The 17,130-nt window shown below is 54.3% G+C and overlaps 7 protein-coding genes across 7 annotated transcripts; 3 read left to right on the top strand and 4 right to left on the bottom strand.

Annotated features, from left to right (window-relative positions):
- Positions 1 to 419: 419 nt before the first annotated feature.
- Positions 420 to 2,176, bottom strand: QC763_203490 (uncharacterized protein). Its single transcript, XM_062909390.1, has 2 exons — positions 914 to 2,176; positions 420 to 834 (listed from the first exon to the last, which is right to left on the bottom strand). The coding sequence occupies exons 1-2, from the start codon at positions 2,036 to 2,038 to the stop codon at positions 535 to 537; spliced, it is 1,425 nt and encodes a 474-aa protein (XP_062768167.1). The 5' UTR covers positions 2,039 to 2,176; the 3' UTR covers positions 420 to 534.
- Positions 2,177 to 2,629: 453 nt separating this feature from the next.
- Positions 2,630 to 3,882, bottom strand: GTP14 (Ypt/Rab-type GTPase Rab7). Its single transcript, XM_062909389.1, has 4 exons — positions 3,545 to 3,882; positions 3,163 to 3,483; positions 3,009 to 3,111; positions 2,630 to 2,952 (listed from the first exon to the last, which is right to left on the bottom strand). Exons 1-4 carry the CDS (start codon positions 3,626 to 3,628, stop codon positions 2,843 to 2,845), a joined length of 618 nt encoding a protein of 205 aa, XP_062768166.1. The 5' UTR covers positions 3,629 to 3,882; the 3' UTR covers positions 2,630 to 2,842.
- Positions 3,883 to 4,384: 502 nt separating this feature from the next.
- QC763_203470 (uncharacterized protein) lies at positions 4,385 to 5,623 on the top strand (the record flags this gene model as incomplete). The annotated part of the gene is made up of 1 exon (XM_062909388.1): positions 4,385 to 5,623. The coding sequence occupies one exon, from the start codon at positions 4,385 to 4,387 to the stop codon at positions 5,621 to 5,623; it is 1,239 nt and encodes a 412-aa protein (XP_062768165.1).
- A 347-nt stretch (positions 5,624 to 5,970) lies between these two features.
- Positions 5,971 to 8,598, bottom strand: GDA1 (Guanosine-diphosphatase). Its single transcript, XM_062909387.1, has 2 exons — positions 6,316 to 8,598; positions 5,971 to 6,245 (listed from the first exon to the last, which is right to left on the bottom strand). Exons 1-2 carry the CDS (start codon positions 7,893 to 7,895, stop codon positions 6,185 to 6,187), a joined length of 1,641 nt encoding a protein of 546 aa, XP_062768164.1. The 5' UTR covers positions 7,896 to 8,598; the 3' UTR covers positions 5,971 to 6,184.
- On the top strand, positions 5,994 to 10,522 carry QC763_203450 (uncharacterized protein; the record flags this gene model as incomplete). The annotated part of the gene is made up of 4 exons (XM_062909386.1): positions 5,994 to 8,763; positions 8,815 to 8,873; positions 8,932 to 9,041; positions 9,133 to 10,522. Exons 1-4 carry the CDS (start codon positions 8,550 to 8,552, stop codon positions 10,520 to 10,522), a joined length of 1,773 nt encoding a protein of 590 aa, XP_062768163.1. The 5' UTR covers positions 5,994 to 8,549.
- A 457-nt stretch (positions 10,523 to 10,979) lies between these two features.
- QC763_203445 (uncharacterized protein) lies at positions 10,980 to 13,078 on the top strand (the record flags this gene model as incomplete). Its single annotated transcript, XM_062909385.1, has 2 exons — positions 10,980 to 11,295; positions 11,355 to 13,078. The coding sequence occupies 2 exons, from the start codon at positions 10,980 to 10,982 to the stop codon at positions 13,076 to 13,078; spliced, it is 2,040 nt and encodes a 679-aa protein (XP_062768162.1).
- A 1,163-nt stretch (positions 13,079 to 14,241) lies between these two features.
- On the bottom strand, positions 14,242 to 17,110 carry QC763_203440 (uncharacterized protein; the record flags this gene model as incomplete). Its single annotated transcript, XM_062909384.1, has 3 exons — positions 15,940 to 17,110; positions 15,775 to 15,885; positions 14,242 to 15,722 (listed from the first exon to the last, which is right to left on the bottom strand). Exons 1-3 carry the CDS (start codon positions 16,568 to 16,570, stop codon positions 14,242 to 14,244), a joined length of 2,223 nt encoding a protein of 740 aa, XP_062768161.1. The 5' UTR covers positions 16,571 to 17,110.
- Positions 17,111 to 17,130: the final 20 nt, after the last annotated feature.

The following is a 17,130-nucleotide window of genomic DNA, read 5'->3' as shown; positions in this document are numbered from 1 at the left end:
ATGGAAGCAGGTGGCAACCATGACGCCTTGCCTCGTCCCAAGCCTCTAACCGCAACCCCGCATCCAATATTGACTGGCGTGAACCTGGCAGGTGATTGTTGATTTTCCCTCGGGGACACCGCCATCGAGTTATTGTTTTCTTGTTTTTTTCCCCTTCCGCAATAGGAACCCTCGACATCAAATGCAAGTCTTCAATTTGCTGAGGAGAAAATGCACAAGTCCCGCTGAGTGGCCCCAATCGGATCACGGACTTGAGACGTTCCACTGCCGGTAAGCGATCCGTGCACCAAGCAAATACCCGCTGATCGGTCGGTTCCAGACCGTTGGGCGCGCCGTTGGGGAACGAACTGAAGCCTCATCTACTTGCACCATCCCGGAACTGTTTACTGTTAGTGCTTGTGAATTATACACATCATTGTCCACCACTCCTTCGCTCGCCCTATGTGATGCAAAACGCCCTGGTGATGCTCGAACAAAATACATGATTGATGATAGCCCCCAGAATATGTAACACATATCCCTACATCAAACACCCTATACTCCCGTCCGCTCCTGTTCCTTATTCCCCTCCCCTCCCTCCTGGCTCTCGTGCGTAACAAACACAAACGACAGCACCACAATCCCCGCCCCGACCCAATACAACCAACTCGAGTACTGCGAGTACTGAATCATCTCCCCGACAAGTGACACGGGGATGTTCAACGACAACCCCACCGTCACAATCAACGGCGTCGTCAACAACATGGCATACGCCCAGATAATATCACTAAAAAAGCTCGCCACCGAATTCAACATAATAATCGCCCACACCGTCCCCGTAGGCGGCCACTCAAACTGTTTGTTTCACATGGTCAGCATTCCCTCCCTCACCAATCACAACTTCACCAAACAGAATAGAAGAAGAAGTACTCACCGGCTCCAACCCGGTGAAATGCAGTATCAAAAACCCCGGCCACAAAAAAACAACATTAAACAAGCCCACCAAGCCAAAAAACAAGCCCATATTCACCCTCTCCTCATTCCCCACCCTCAGCTTCATAACCGTGACATAAATCCCATACACCACCGCACTGAACAGCGCCATCGAATCCCCCACCGCGATCTCCCACGTTGACTTGTGCGGAAAACTCCCCCTGCCATCATCATTCGCCCCCGACAAATCCACCGAACTGATCAAGATCACCCCCACCAAGCTCGCCAACACCCCAACCAGCTTCCGGACCGTGAAACCCTCCACCCCCTTAAGAGCTCCCAAGATCAAAGTCCATATACTGCTCGTCGACGTGAGAATAGTGACGCTCCCGACAGACGTGTACTCCAGACACGCCGAGGCGAAATAATTCGCAAAAAACCAAAGCATGCAGAACTCCATGCTCAACCAGGCCGTCTCCGCGAGGGAGAGTTTTTCCTCTCTTGGGGGGAGGTCGTTTGCTTCCAAGCTCCCCTCGTCTTCCACCACCAGCAGCCGTTCCTCGTCTTCTTCATCTCGGTCGTTTCTCAACAGCGGCGCTGACCGCCCCTTCCGTAACTCTCTTGCTTGACTAAGCGTCGTGCGCCACCCGTTTTGTATGATGTACTTCCCCGTCATGGGAACAAGACTGATCGCAAACATCGAAGTATTGACGTAAACCAAAAAGAAAGGCTTCGAGTATGTCCCGTCCGAGAAGATGTATGACGCGAGAAAGTTGGAGACTGTCCAGAAAAAGACGACCACCAGCAGCAGACATATCCCTAGAGTTTTCCTCGCTACCCCGCCGAGGAGTCTTGATTTTTGTGTTTGTTCAGTGTGTGGTGATAATCGGCCTGCCGAGGCAGGGGAGTGGTCGGCCGACATTCCACCTAGCATTACCCTCGCTCCGTAGTGTTGCGACCTGCGCCTGTCCGAGAAGGAGGATCGGGGGGAGATATCATCTTCTTCGTCGTCTGTAGTATCGTGTTTGTTGGATCTGCCGAAATCACCGGATGGTCGGTGGTGGGTGTGGTGGTGGTGATCTGGCGGCGCCAGCGCTGCTGGGAGGAGTGGTTCTGGGGGTGCCATTGTTTTCTGTATTCGCGTTCTTCGCTTTGTGCAAGATGGACTGGTTCCAAACTTATCGCCTTAGCTTCAAAAGAGCCTTGTTGTTGTTGTTGTTGTTGTTGTTGTTGTTGTTGTTGTTGTTGTTGTTGTTGTTGTTGTTGTTGCTGTTGTTGGAGTCCGAGGTAGTAGTCGCAAAAAGACCCTGTCCCCGTTTCGCGACAAGTGCTCGATCAAAACCATGGGAAAGCCTGGTGTATTCATTCGATGGGCCGAATTATCGTGGATCTCGAGGTCGTTCGGTTGTGGACACTCGACACTTGTTGTTCGGCGGAGTTGGTGCGGACTGCAGAAAGGTCGGCCCCTGAAAAAGTAACCGGGTTGTGTGGAGTTTGGATCTTGTCGATTTCGCTGATCACTGGAGCTCAACCGTTTGTTTGTTCATTCCAGGTTGGCGCCAGGCCCACCAGGCGCCATAACGGTGGCTCAGCCAGCAGGGTTGGGGTTATGCCGCGATATGCGGTGAAACATGTATAAATCACAGTAAGGTCTTGCAACCCAGCACAGAGGTATCTTGTTGAGCTTCGCCATAGATATATATATATATATATATATATATATATATATATATATGCCTTTCCACCTTGATACCAATGCAGGTCTATCGAGGCCTTCTCAAAAGCAGATAAAAAAGCGCCAAGCCCAGGTTATGAATTGGAAACAACTCGCCAGATACTCCCAGCATGATATCATACAAAGCCAAAAACCCAAAACTTGAAAGAGCAAACTGGTCATCCTCACTACATCTCATGCCATCATGTATCCTGCCTAGCACGCGCACCCGTCCCGGTCGTTCTCAATATGGATGTTGATGGGGTCCTGAAAATCGCCGCTGAACTCTTCCGACTCTTCCTGGAGGAGCGCATTCCTCGCGATAACTGGGCAGGTCAGGTCAGCATGTGGTCAGATTTGACAAGAGATAGGCTCAACTCACCCTCAAAAGCCTGCTCAACGTTGATGGCCTCCTTGGCAGAGGTCTCAAAGTATGGGATACCACCCTTGGACTGGCAAAAGGTCATGGCCCGCTTTGTCGAGATCTTTCATCTGTCAGCATCCATCCTGAAACCCCCCTTCACAAGTCAACATACCACTCTCTTGCTCTCCTCCACATCGATCTTGTTGCCCAACACCACAAATGGGAAGTTATCCGGGTCTCGTGGCGAGGCTTGGATCAAAAACTCGTCCCTCCAGCTGTCGAGCGCATCAAAGCTCTTGGAGTTGTTGACATCGTACACCAGCACACAGCAGTCGGCTCCTCTGTAAAAGGCCACACCCAGCGACTGGAACCGTTCTTGCCCGGCCGTGTCCCACAGCTGCATGGTCACTTGGCGGTCGTCCACCAACACCTCTCGTGTCAGGAAATCGGCTCCGATAGTGGCCTTGTAGCTTGCGCTGAACTTCTTGTTGACCTGTCGATTGCGTGAGGAGTCAGCATGGGGCGGCGCACGTGAGTGTGGGCAAGTGTCATACATATTGGTTCATCAAACTCGTCTTGCCAACACCGCTATCGCCCAGGATGATGACCTTGAGGAGGACCTTCTTTCTGGAAGCCATGGCGGGAAATCGTTCCGTTTGGAGGCTCAGTGACGCGGGGAAGGCGGGTGGAAGAATTGATGCGCAGGTGACCGACGTTGGTTTCTGGTCTGGGAAGTTTTGCGGTGGGCGAGGTCCCAAAAAATAGGTTGAGGTCTACGCTCAGTAGCACACGGGCAGTGGTTCGAGGTTTCCAGGTTTGCGGCTCCGATAAAATGAACGGGGCTGATGGGTTGGTAGGGAATCGGCTGTTGGAGGAGTGACGAAGGCTGGAGCCAGCAGCGATAGAGAGCTATCAAGAGCGGGCGGGCAGGCACCAGATGCAGAGGGCTGGGCCAATCACAGCCCTGCAGCCTCAGTTGGCCCACCTATGAGACCAGTGCCTTTTGGGCTTTCCCCACCCCACTCTTGAAACCTTGTGACAGCATCTGCCTTCCAAGTTCCAACGCCTGTTTCCACCAGTTGATCACTGTGCGCCCGCGACATTTGGGAAGGAGAAAGAAATGGCAGGGCGCCAGGCCAGCCACGCGTCGGTTTACTCTTCTTGCATGCGCCCACGATGAAGACCATCATAACCTGTCGAAACACACAAACAGCACGAGCCACCGGCAGCGAACGAAGCACCGACAACCACTCGGCCAAGCTGGATCCCTGGCCTGGCTTGGTGGTGCATCTGCCTGCCCCCGTCACGACGTCGCATCCTGGCGCTCGACATGCTACCTATCAAGGTACACATCCGTGCTCTAGCAAACATCACCACCACCACCCACCAAGCCAATGGCCAATGAACAACTCCTCGACAAGATCCGGTCTCTCAGCGACCTCGAACTAGCCACTCTCTTGTGTCTTGTCGCCCGCGAACACTGCCTAATAGGCACCCTCCCAGACTATGTCGACGAACTAGCCGAAGAGCTCTGCCTCGTCGCATCCAAAACCTTCAACCTCACCCCCGCCATCATTAACTGCCATTCCCACGCCACCCTCGACGAGTTCGCAACCGGACTCCTGGTCCCCCAGCCAGCCCGCGGTGGTCCCCCATCACCAACCCACACCCGCTCTGCCTCCCCCTACCATCTCCGCCATGAACCCTCTTCCACCACCGGCGGTCCCTCCTCATCAGGGGGATCCTACTTCCCCAGCCCCGCCCCTCCCTCTCGACCAGGCGCATTCTCCCCCCGAATCGGCCCAGCAGCCATCGTCCCCTCCTCCCCATCAACAACAACCCACCAACCAGCCCAGCAACCCCAAATAGCCAACTTCATCCTCGCCAAAAACCTCCACCTGGCCCCCCGCGCCGTCCAGATCCAAGCCCTCGAACTGCTACGAACCCGAAGAATCTTTACACGAACCTCTGTCCAAACCGCCCCGAAGCAGTTCTTGTTCATCGCCATAATCGGCGCCCCCTCCCCGACCCAAGCGAGGGTGACAGCCCATCTAAACGACTTTTTCTACTTGAGTCATTGGCACGACGCGGAAAAAGACGGGCTTGACCACCTCGACGCGGAGCTTTCTCGTCCTGACGACAACATTTCCGTCGCGTCGAGCGATAGCATCATCAAACGGTCGTCATCCGGTCTCGGGCCTTTGCCTGACCACGAACCTGCTCCGCAACCGCATATGACGGAAGACGACATCTCGCTGCTGTCTCAGCTGACGACGCTGGCGTGTGTGGATGTGGATGTGCTGAGGTATCAGATGAATGTGGTGAGCCATTTGAGGATTCACAGGGCGGTGGTGGGGGGGGTGACGCCTCAGGCGACGAGGTGTTTGGGGTATTTGTGCAAGAGTTTGGCGGCGCTGCATGGGTTGGGGTTTGTGACGGCGAGTTTGGTCGGGTTGGCGGTTAGGAAGGTTTATGGGCATCGGATTGTGATGGTTGGGGAGGGGGGGATGATGGAAAGGGAGAGGAGTGTGCAGTGGGGGAGTGAGGGGGAGGCGGTGGGTGTGGTGATGGGGGGGTGGGGGGTTGAGGAGGTGGTGGAGGACGTTTTGGGGATGGTTGGGGTTCCTGCTTAGAAGGGGGGGGGGAGTTTGTTGTGATATTCAAGGGGAGTGGATGAGTTTTCAAGGCAAGATGGGAAGGCAAAGGCCTTTTATTTTTATTTCTGGAAGTTTTATGGTTGTTGTATGTATCCCAAGGCCAAAGAAGGGGGGTGATGGTAACAAATAATTCAACATTCAAAACATTGAAACATCATAAGAGCCAGACAGGTATCGACAGCGTGATGTGATGGGAACAGTCAACATTCACACACTTTTTTGCATTTCCGGCCCCCTGATTCATGATGTTGTTCTATCCTACCAGGCGAAAAACAACCACCGGCCCCCTACCCGCTCAACCCTCCCTATTAACGCCGTCTCTGTTTCACCAGAGTACAACAGTATCTCCCATACCCTAGACCAACCAACCAACCAACCGAAAAAGAAAAAGAAATGATGATAACTAAAAGGTTGTATATGTATGTATGTACGCGAAGACATCAAAAAAAGTTGCGTGGCTTTTTTTTTTTTTTCATGACCCCTTCCTTTTCCTTCCATTTTCTCCTCGGTATCATGCTGTGCTCCAAAAAGGTTCGTCTATTTATGAACCTCCTTAATCTTGCACTGCCACCCCGAACTCTTGCTCAACAACGGCAAGCTGTTCATCATCACACATCATTAGCATCAAATCATTTCTCGTCATGATCGGGGGACCAAAGAAGACATACCTAGCACCCAAACACCACCCCAACTCATTCCCCTTGATCTGCTTCGCAATCCTCACCTCCCGATCAATAGGCATCTCATACCCCGTATGCGTCAGCGCCAACATAAAGTTCAAATCCAAACAATGCTCCGGCCTATCCTTCAGCTCCTCCATCGCGCCCGGCACACTCTCAAAAACATCCCACTCCCTCTCCCCGCCACAAACCCTGTTCGCCAGATCCGACATCTCCCTAAGAGTAAAACTCTCCGGCATCCCCAACGGCTGCGTCCGATCGTAAAAGTAAGACAAGAAGTAAATATCCTCCCTCGCAAACGTCTTGGCCATAGACGGCTGATGCACACCGTTGAACGAGCACGGCGCCAGGTTGCACGCAGACTCCTTCTTCAAAATCCTCTCCGCCAACGCCCGGCACTGCGCCGGCGCGGCCCAGTGAGGGCCAGTCATGTTCAGCTCCAGCTTGGAGCCGAGGGGGTGGTCACCCGGCAAGACGATCTTTGCCATCTTGGACATGCCCGCCGAGTAGCAAGGGTTGACAATCGGTTTCTCCATCCAGGACTTGTCACCCTTGTGCTCCTCGTACAGATCAGTCACGAGCTCGGCGAGGATGGCTTCACGAGCAGACATGAGGCCGTACCCGAGATGGGAGTGCTGGTACAAGTTGAACTTGCGGCCCCCAAAGTCAAGAGCGTACTTGTGGTCCCCCTCGGCGAGCTTGGCGGGCATGCCGCCGTCTGTAAGGCCCTCAAACGAGGGCTCAAAGACAATCTGAGTGGATCCACCCCCGAGGTCAAAAACAGCCGCGGTGGGGGAGTGATCTGGTCCGCCGATCTTGCCGAGGAGGTAGTTGGTCGTGATCCAGGCATACACCCCCTCGTCGGAGCCGTCCATGATCGCGACGCCGTTTTCCTCGCGGGAGACGAGGGGGAAGGGGTACTTTGTTTCGATTCTGTGGCGGACCGCCTCGAGGATCTTGTCCGACTTTTCCTTTCCGATCAGACGAAGACCGGCGGTGGCCTTGACGGCGATGGGGGAGCAGGACTTGAGCTTGTCGGGAATTTTCTCGAGGGCGGCGTCGAGGAGGGTGTCGAGGCTTTCGGCCGCCTTGAGGGGGTCGTCCTTGTACGCGGAAAGACCGGAGGATTGGCCTTCGATCTTGGCCGTCATTTTGAAGAGGACTTCATCCTCGAGCTCGGGGGCGGCGCCGCAGTTGTTGAACTTGTAAACGTGAATGCGGGAGCCTGTGCTGCCGGCGTCGATCATAGAGACGTATTGGACGATGGGCTTGTCTTTGGAGTAGGATCGGGAGCATCTGTCGGTTCCGTAGGAGGAGTCTGATGGGACTTGTCCCTGGCCGCCGACGTAGCTGTCGCCGGAGGAGGTGAAGAAGTAAAAGAGCAAGAGGACGGTGAAGACGATGGCACCGGTCTTGATGTAGCGTGCCCGCTGGGACTGCTGGGCCCAGGCGGACTGCATCTTCGCGACGAGGCCGGGTTCTCGGTGGTCGAATCCGTAGCGGTCGGGCTTCTCGTGGGGATCGCGAGCAACGTGCTTGGTGGGCAGCGATACCGACGTGCGTCTCATAGGGAGGGAGGGGTGAGAGGTGAGAGAGAGAGGTCTAGACTGTGTAGACCGTGTGGCACATCGGTGTTAAACGAAGGACATGGATTGAGAATTGTGTGCGACTGCAACTGCAACTGCAACTTCAACTTCAACGGCCGCTGGATGGCGATGGGCGATGGATAAAAAAAGAAAAAAAAAAAAAGGGGCGGCGCTGCTTGAAATGTGTTTCCCTTTTTTGGGGGGCCTGGATTTGAACAAACCCCCTGGGCGGGATGACGCCGCAGCGTGCCAAGGACTCACTGGGTCCCGCTGTTGCAGGCGTTGATAGGGCACGACAGGGGCCTTAGGTAATGGATAATGCAAGTACTGCAACATTGGAATGAGCTTGATTCGACTGTGTTTTCACCTTCTACGTGTCCCGGAATGTGTGTTTGGAGGGTTGGTATCGGGGAGAAACCAGGCCAGGCTCGCAGCGGCGCGAGGTACCGGTACCAGGCACCAAAAGTGATTCCTAAGCTTTCCAGAACAAGCACCTTCACTACCTACATCATCTCGTCTGCCTAGGGGAGGAGGCGAATATATCGCATTGTAAAAAGACATTTAAAAATCTAATCACTACCCCTCAACCCGCTCTTCTCCCTATAGAGTTCATACCCTAGAGCCTCTCGCAACGACATGGACGTGACCCTTTTTGTCTACGACCTCTCTCGGGGGCTGGCCAGACAGATGTCAGCTGGTCTGCTTGGTTTTCAGATAGATGCCATCTACCACACCTCGATCAAACTCAACGGGCTGGAATATGTCTACGACGGGAATGTGGTGGCAATCAGGCCTGGTTCTTCACATCTTGGCCAGCCGGAGCAACAGCTACATCTGGGGACAACTGACTGTAAGAAATATCCAACGTCCAAGAGTCCAGAACCCTACTAACAATCCGTAGTACCCATGGAGGTGATCGAGGAGTATCTGGACTCATTACGAGAAATCTATACCGTGCAGGTGCGAACATGACTTGCCAATGAAAGGAGGCAAACAACCCATCGCTAAGACATCCCAGGCCTATGACCTTTGGAAACATAACTGCAACAACTTCTCAAACGACTTTGCCATGTTCCTCCTCGGCAAGGGGATCCCTGAGCACATTGTGAATCTCCCACAGACCGTCCTGTAAGCAATCCCATCCCAGACGGCCCCCGGTCAAAGCGGGCCGTTCCGAGCTGTTATCTGCTCTGCTCCGATGTAGCTAACAAACACGCAGGGACTCTCCATTCGGCCAGATGTTGATGCCCATGCTCAACCAGCAAATCAACTCCAACAGACGACAAGGAGGCATTCTTGGTATCCAGCAAAGCACCCCCGGCAGTTCAGTCAAGCCAAAATCCCAGCTTCATCAGCACACAGGCAAGGTTCACAATGTTGCCACCCTGGCAGAGCTGGACCAGCTGCTGGCAAGGCACCAACACTCTTGCGCCGCTGTCTTCTTTACATCAGCAACCTGCCCGCCATGCAAGCTCGTCTACCCCCTGTATGACGAACTCGCCGCCGAAGTGGGGGACAAGGGCGTTCTCATCAAAGCAGACATCTCGCAAGCGTTTGATATCGGAAGCAGGTACTCCGTCAGGGCAACCCCCACCTTCATCACCTTCCTCAAAGGCAAGCAAGAAAACCAATGGACCGGCGCCGATCCCGCGACCCTCCGAGGCAACGTTCAGCTCCTCGTCCAGATGGCCTGGCCACGGCACCGTCACGAGTCTCTTGACCTACCAACCATCTCCAACCGGAACGCCAAGCCGGTGCTGTACACCCGTCTCCCGCCTCTGGCCAAACTCCTCGCCAAACTGCCAGCAGAAACCTCGTCCAACCCATCAGTTCGGGATATGAAGCGCTTCCTCGAGACTCGTGCTGCGGAAGGCCCGGCGGAGGCCACCCTACCCAACATCCCGGGGTTTCTTTCCTTTGTCAATGACTCCCTCGCCAAGATCGAAGCCGATAGGCTCTTTCCCCTTATCGATCTCTTGCGGTGCGCACTTGTTGATCCGAGGGTGAGCTCGGTGCTGGCGGGGGAACAAGATTGCAAAACTGTGATGTCTATCCTCCGGCTGGTCAACAATGCTGTTGAAAGCTGTAGCTGCCCTTACCCGCTGCGTCTGGTTACTGTTCAGATGAGCTGCAACTTATTTTCGTCACATCTCCACGAGGATGCTATCCTCTCTCATCAAGCACTTCGGCATGCGATAACGGAACTGACGACAGCTTGCTTCCGGGAGAGCGAGACGGCCACGTTGAGGGTTTCCTCGGCGGGATTGTTGTATAATCTCGCGCTGGCGAATAGTAAGAAACGGAGGGCTGGACCGGGGGATGCCCTCCCCGGAGAGGAGCAGGCTGCTTTGGCCGGGTCGGTGTTGGAGGCGATTGGGGGGGAGAGGGAGAGTGCGGAGGCGTTGGAGGGGATGTTGAATGCGTTGGGGCTGTTGGTTTATTTGTTGCCGCAGGAGGGGGAGGAGATGGGGGAGATGGAGCAGTTGTTGGTGATTATGGAGGCGGGGGATGTGGTGAAGGGGAAGGGGATGGTGGAAGGGTTTGGGGGGTTGAAGGGGTTGGTTGGTGAGGTTGGGGAGCTGCTTGGGAAGGGGTTGAGGAAGGCCTGAGGGTTAAGAGATGGGGTTTTGTGCTGTTGTATTATTATGTTGAGAGCTGGGAGTTCTCGGGAGGAGATACACACCTTTATCAGCTGGTCGGTAACTTGGAAGCAGTAATTCATTTGATACATTAACATGAGCACATGTCAGTGATATTGAAGCTATCGACAAGACTTTACAACGGTGCCAGTACAACAACAACAACCCCGCTACCAACCGCCAAAAAACGCTCCCAACGTCTCTTCCACCGTTGCACCCAACCAAAACACGTCAAATTCCCCCCCCCCTTGCAGGCGCCACACAACCCGCCTTGGCACCAACTCTTCACCCCAGGCAACTGAGCAACAACCCCACCAAAAAGTAAACAGTCCAACCAACAGGTCCAACCCACTCAACTTGCAGGGCCCTGGCATCTGGCAAGCGGATCCCCGTCACGTTTAACTGATGGAATCGACCCAATCTCTAAATGTACAACAGCCTAGACCGCCGTTCCCGCGACGCCATCGCTGACATCAAAGACACCCTAATCGGCATCGCAATCCACCCCGAACTGATGCCCGACTCTGCCGGTTATTACTGTCCGTCGTCGTCATCGTCGTCGTCGTCATTGTCGCCCAGGATGAATCAACATCAACAGGGTGGTGGTGGTGGTGGCTCCCGCTCCTTCGCGAGCACACCTTCACTTCGGAGTAGAGACCCAAACGTGCTGCCTCTGCTCGCAAAGAAGAACGCCGGGGCCAATGTCAAGGTCGTCGTGAGAGTTCGGGCGTTTCTGCCTCGAGGTTCGTTTTTTTACTCTCTCCATCTTGAATTCGATCAACAACTGACAGATGAGACACAGAAATCAAACGCAACGCCGAATGCCTCATCGAAATGGACCCCGAATCCCAAACCACCACCCTCCACCCCCCTTCTTCCTCCTCCTCCTCCTCCTCCTCCTCCGAGCGCAAATCCCGCAAGATCCTCGAATCCAAATCTTTTACTTTTGACCACAGCTACTACTCCCACAACCCCTCCTCCCCCCACTACGCGACCCAAGCCCACATCTACGACACCCTCGGCGAAGAATTCCTCGACCACAACTTTGAAGGCTACCACACCTGCATCTTTGCCTACGGCCAGACCGGCTCGGGAAAATCCTACACCATGATGGGCACCCCCTCCCAGCCGGGCCTGATCCCACGGACGTGCGAGGATTTGTTTGAGCGCATCCACGAGGCGCAACGGGAGATGCCCAACATTTCCTACAAGGTCAAGGTTTCGTACTTTGAGGTGTACAACGAGCACGTCCGGGACTTGCTCGTGGCTCCCAAAGTCGACGCGGCGGCGACGGGGCCGTATTATCTGAAGATCAGGGAGTCCCCGACCGAGGGGCCGTACGTGAAAGATTTGACAGAGGTCGGGGTGGGCAGTCTGGACGAGATACTCAGGTTGATGAGAGCAGGGGATGGGAACAGGACGGTGGCGTCGACAAGGATGAATGATACTTCCTCCAGAAGCCACGCCGTTTTCACGATCATGCTCAAGCAAGTGTATCACGACTTTGAGACGGACCAGACGACGGAGAGATCTTCCCGGATCAGATTGGTGGATTTGGCTGGGTCGGAGAGGGCAAAGAGCACAGAGGCTACGGGGGTGAGGTTGAGGGAGGGGAGCAATATCAATAAGTCGTTGACCACGTTGGGGAGGGTTATCGCTGCGTTGGCGGATCCGAAGAAGAACAACCGGGGGGGGACGAGCGTGGTGCCGTACCGGGACTCGATCCTGACGTGGTTGCTCAAGGATAGTCTGGGGGGGAACAGCAAGACGGCCATGATTGCGTGTGTGAGTCCTGGTGATTACGAGGAGACGCTCTCGACGCTGCGGTATGCGGACCAGGCGAAGAGGATCAGGACGAGGGCGGTGGTGAATCAGGACATGATGAGCATGAAGGAGAGGGACGAGAGGATTGCGGGGTTGGAGGAGGAGGTGAGGTTGTTGCAGATGAGGTTGGATGAGAAGAAGAGTGTGACGGTGGCGGAGAGGAGCGGTGGGGAGGCGGAATACAAAAAGAGGATGGTGGAGCAGGAGAGGAGGTTGGAGGAGTATCAGGCTCAGGTGAGGAGGTTGAATCAGATGATGGAGGAGAAGCAGATGGTTGCTGAGGTGAGGGTTAGGGCTGTGGAGGTGGAGAATGAGGCGCTGAAGAGGCACTTGGAGCTGTTGAAGGGGGAGGTGAGGGGGTATAAGGAGAGGGAGGGGAAGGGTGTTGGTGGTGGGCCGGAGGTTACGGTCATTGGGCAGCCTGCTGCTAGGGAGGAGGATGAGGATGAGGGGGTGTGCGTTGATGAGGAGGAGCAGGAAAGGGAGAGGAGGGGGATTGAGGAGCTGGAGGGGTTGTTGGATATGGGGTATGGGGTGTTGGAGGGGGTGAGGGGGTTGAGGAGAAAGTTGGAGGATGATCGGGAGAGGTTTGGGGTGGGGAGGGGGGAGGTTTGGCCTGAGGGGAGGGCGAGTCGGGAGGTGAAGGAGCGGGTGGACGGGGTGTTGAGGGAGGCGGGGTTGGGGTATTTGGTTAAGGCTTGATTGTCGTTGTTGTTACTCGATCTGCTGGATGACCGGGTGGACTGTGGTGACAAAACGGCCATGACTTTTCAGTTGTTTACTGTTGTTGTTTGGCTTTTTCTTTTCTTTTCAGGGCTTTATCGTTTGGCTTTTTTTTTTTTTTTTTTAGTTTTTTTATTTTCAGTACACGCACAGAACAAGCAAGGAGTTTATGGGAAGTTGGGCAAAGCGTGAAAATGGATGGTAAAGCAAGGAGGGGAGGGAGGTGTGAGGGGAATGGGGGGCACGAGTATATACCCCCAATGTCTTATGACTGTTTATTTTCAGGTTTTTTTTTTTTTTTTTGGTTTGTACAAGTAGATGGAAACTGCTGCTGATTTGTTTATCGCTAGTACAGCTGGCGGTGGAAGTGAGAGAGAGAGAAAGAGATAAATACACATGAGTTGTGTATATTCTTGGGCCGCTTGTGTGGATGTGTTATGCTAGATGTGTCATGCCAGATGTGACGGGAGTGGGGAATGAAGCGCGGAGATGACTTTTCCTAGGTAGGGCGATAGTCCTTACTTGGTTCGGAGGCATTGTCTTCTTGAGTAGCTGTAGGAAGAAAACCTGATGAGTGTTGTTGGCACAGTGTAAACACCATTTATTCCATGGGATCAATTAACTGGAGCAAAATCTAGTAATGACCAAGTACCTGATGACCTCATTGGACTACTTCAACAACAGCAACTAATCCTACTCCGAAAAACAAAATACTATTCATAATGCTTTCAAAATGCTACCTTACCTAAACTACCTAAACAACAGCCGCCCAACTAAACTCCATAGGGCGTGCCGGGGTCGGGGGGGGGGGAGGTATTGTGTTGTGCTGTCCTATGATGAAATGAATGCAGTGCTGTGCTATGCCGTTTTTTTTTTTACAAAGACCCAAAACAATCTCTTCTCTTTTCCCCCGGGGGTATTTCCTCCTCTGTGACAAGATAAACATGTCAGTGTTGATTGAAAACAAAACGCTCTACCCCATGCCGATGACTCCTCTTTGTTTACCTCGCTCCCCCTTTGGTATTCCCCCCATCCTTTTGTTTACCTCCTCCGTTATTTTGTCATGTCGCCCTTCTCGATTTCCTCCAAATTAATTTTCACCCTCCCCTTCCCCCCCTCTTTTTGAAACCCTCGAAAAAAAATCACCAATCCTCCTCCTCGCCGCCATCCCCCTCCCACCCATCCCCCAAATCCCCCCACCCACACCCCCATCTCCTCCCCTCCCCCTCACCCCCCCTCCTCAAATCCTTCGCCACTTCGTCGCCATCCCTCCAGCACCTCACAAGGTAATCATCCCCCACCGTCACCAGCTTCCTCCCATCAGCCGTCCAAGTCAGCGCCCCAACCTCCTTATCATGACCCCTCACCAGCGGAGTTCCCCTCTTGGTGACAGCAACACCCATGTCGTGCTGCTGACGACCAAACAAAGAGCTGCTGTTCGTTCTCACCAAGCCAGGCGGACCGCCCGACCTCAACCCCGGCCTAGAAGGCGTCGCAGTCGGTAAAAGAGCGGTGCTTTCCCCGACAAAGTAAGATTCCTCCTCGCTGCCCGGGGTGGAAAAGGAGAGGTACCTCTCATCAGTAGGAAACAAAACCGCGCAACCATCACTACTGCCCACAGCAAGCATCTCACTGTTTCCGTTCGCGGCAGGTCGGAGAGCAGCCTTGACATAAAACGACGTGGCGTGGAACAAGGGATGGCGGAAACCATACAGCGGACCCAGGCCCTCGTGTGCTACATGGGGGTAGTGTCTCCGTCTTTCGGGTTCCTGCCCGGGGAGGGTGGCCTTGAGTTCGTTTGCGATGCCGAGGATGAGGTGGGACGTGGCGTAGGTGTAAACAGTGTTGTCTTTGCAGAGGGCATAGATTCTCGAGCCGGACGTGTTCATCGTCATGCTGGCGATGCCGAATGGTCTCCAGGCTGCGTGGCTTGGTGGAGGGGGGGTGAACGAGATTGGGGTGGAGGTCTTGTGGTGGCGATGGGTGTGAACGGCGCGGATATCCCACAGCTTGATCGAGGCATCGGCCTCGCAGGCAGAGAGCAGCAGGTGCTCGCGGCCAGGGGGGAGGAATTGTAACGAGGTTACCGAGACTTCGCCCATACGGCCGGGCACCTCACCCGTGCGGGCTACGTCGGTGGTGGAGGAGTTCTTGGCCGACTTGGTTTGCCGCTGGGTGCGGGCGTGGGCGTAATAGATGCTGTTTACCACGCAGCCAGGGTTGACGGGCTTGGGGGCACCATGACGCAGGCGGTCTTCGTTAATGATCGATATGTCCTGAACCGGTCCACCTTTGCACCGCAGGTCCCAGATTTGGATACTTCCATCACGGCCAGAGGTGGCAAGGACACAGTCCTGTCCCCGGCCTGGTTGAAAGCGGACCTGCTTCAACGAGGCAGTGTGATGGCCTAAAACGTTGAGAGGAGTCTGTGTTTCCACGTCAATGACTCTTCCAGTCTGGTCACCCGAGGCAGTAGCAAGCAGTTTGTCGTCCCCGGAGAAAGCCAAATCGATCACAGCATTTCCGTGAGCTTGGAAAGACAGGTGAATCTTGGAGAACTCCTTGCTTGCATCAAGGAGGCGTATATAGCCTTCTTCATCACCGACTGCTACAAGATCACTTTCTGCGAGGCGTTAGCTATTGGACTGATGTGTTGTGCCAGGATATCAACATACTGTGAGAGCTAGTGGTACAAAAAGGAATGGCACGAGGCGCCCCTTCGTGACTTGACGAAAGGTGAACGTCCTCTGGTTTGCTATAAAATTTGGCAGTATCAGTCCTCCAGTCTAGGATACATGTTAGCAGGAATATACCAGGCGGTATCATGAGGTTATGCCTACCAGGAACCGGACGACCCAAACAGGCATCGCCTGACATTCTTTGGACCAATTGACCACCCAACCCCCGGGTATGTAATGGTACAATCTTCTTCAACTTTGGCGATGGCAATGGGGGCTCATCGTCCTCATCCTCTGATACTCCATCATGTTGATCAACATCCATCCGTCGATTCGGTCGGAACTTGACATGGCGAATCGGGCTGCTCAGACCTGGCCTGATATCAGGAGTTGCAAGAAGACCTGGAGATGTTGGTAGGGGTGAGGGAAGATGCGACCTGCTCGGTGTGTGTTGAGTTTTTCTTCGCTTGGCGGTCCTATAGTCAGGCAATTCATCCTCAATGGGGGCCCCGAGTTGTTCCTCCGAGATGGGTTTGAGCGGGCTTGAAGCAGGGGCCTGGTCGCGGTTAAGGGCGGGAGCAGTGAGATCATGGAGCGCCTTTCGAACGGCACTGGGTTTCGAAGAGACCCGTGATCGGGGGGTGAAGAATCTTTGAAACTTTCTCGGGGTAATTGATGGCACTCTTCGCTCCTTGCCAATGGTGGATCTCGGTGGTGAAGACAACAAGGGGTCATTGTTCTCTGTGGACTCCGAAGCCTTTGCTGCTCGAGCAGAAGGGGTTGAGTCCGTCATTGTGGGCTGGTCGATGGCCTGTCGTCGACCAAATGGCGGTAATAGGTGGAGGCAGCTGAACTGAACTGATATACAGAGAGATATGTCTGGGAACGTGGCTCGAAGGGAGGACCGGGACGGTAATGGCACAGTCTCAAGAGACAAGAGACAAGAGACAAGAGACAAGAGACAGGAGACAGCCTTTCACAAAGCAGAAAATGGAACCATTGTGTCGAAGAGAGTTCATCCGAGGTTTGCTGATGTCAGAAGAGTAGGCGAGCGGGGACTGCCAACATTTTGCGTCTTCTTTCTGGCGGGCACTTGCCTGCAAGACGCGGTACACGCTTCCATATACTCTGAGGCTGGACGCGCCGGTCGTGCGTATAAAAGAGTCCTATCAGACGTCAGTGCTGAGCTCCAGCGACCTCCAGCCATCGCGACAGGCCAATCACGCGTGCCAATTGCGCGTAAAGAGGGCCCCACCCAGCCACTGAAGTGCCTGCAGCTGTGCAGCAGAGCGGGGTCCCAACGTCAAGGAAACAAGTGGCTTTCGCTTATCGCTTATCGGACCGCAGTCTCCT

The sequence above is a fragment of the Podospora pseudopauciseta genome (genome assembly GCF_035222475.1).
Source record: "Podospora pseudopauciseta strain CBS 411.78 chromosome 2 map unlocalized CBS411.78m_2, whole genome shotgun sequence".
In the NCBI taxonomy this organism is placed as follows: Eukaryota; Fungi; Ascomycota; class Sordariomycetes; order Sordariales; family Podosporaceae; genus Podospora; species Podospora pseudopauciseta.
This window is presented reverse-complemented; position numbering and strand designations above follow the sequence as displayed.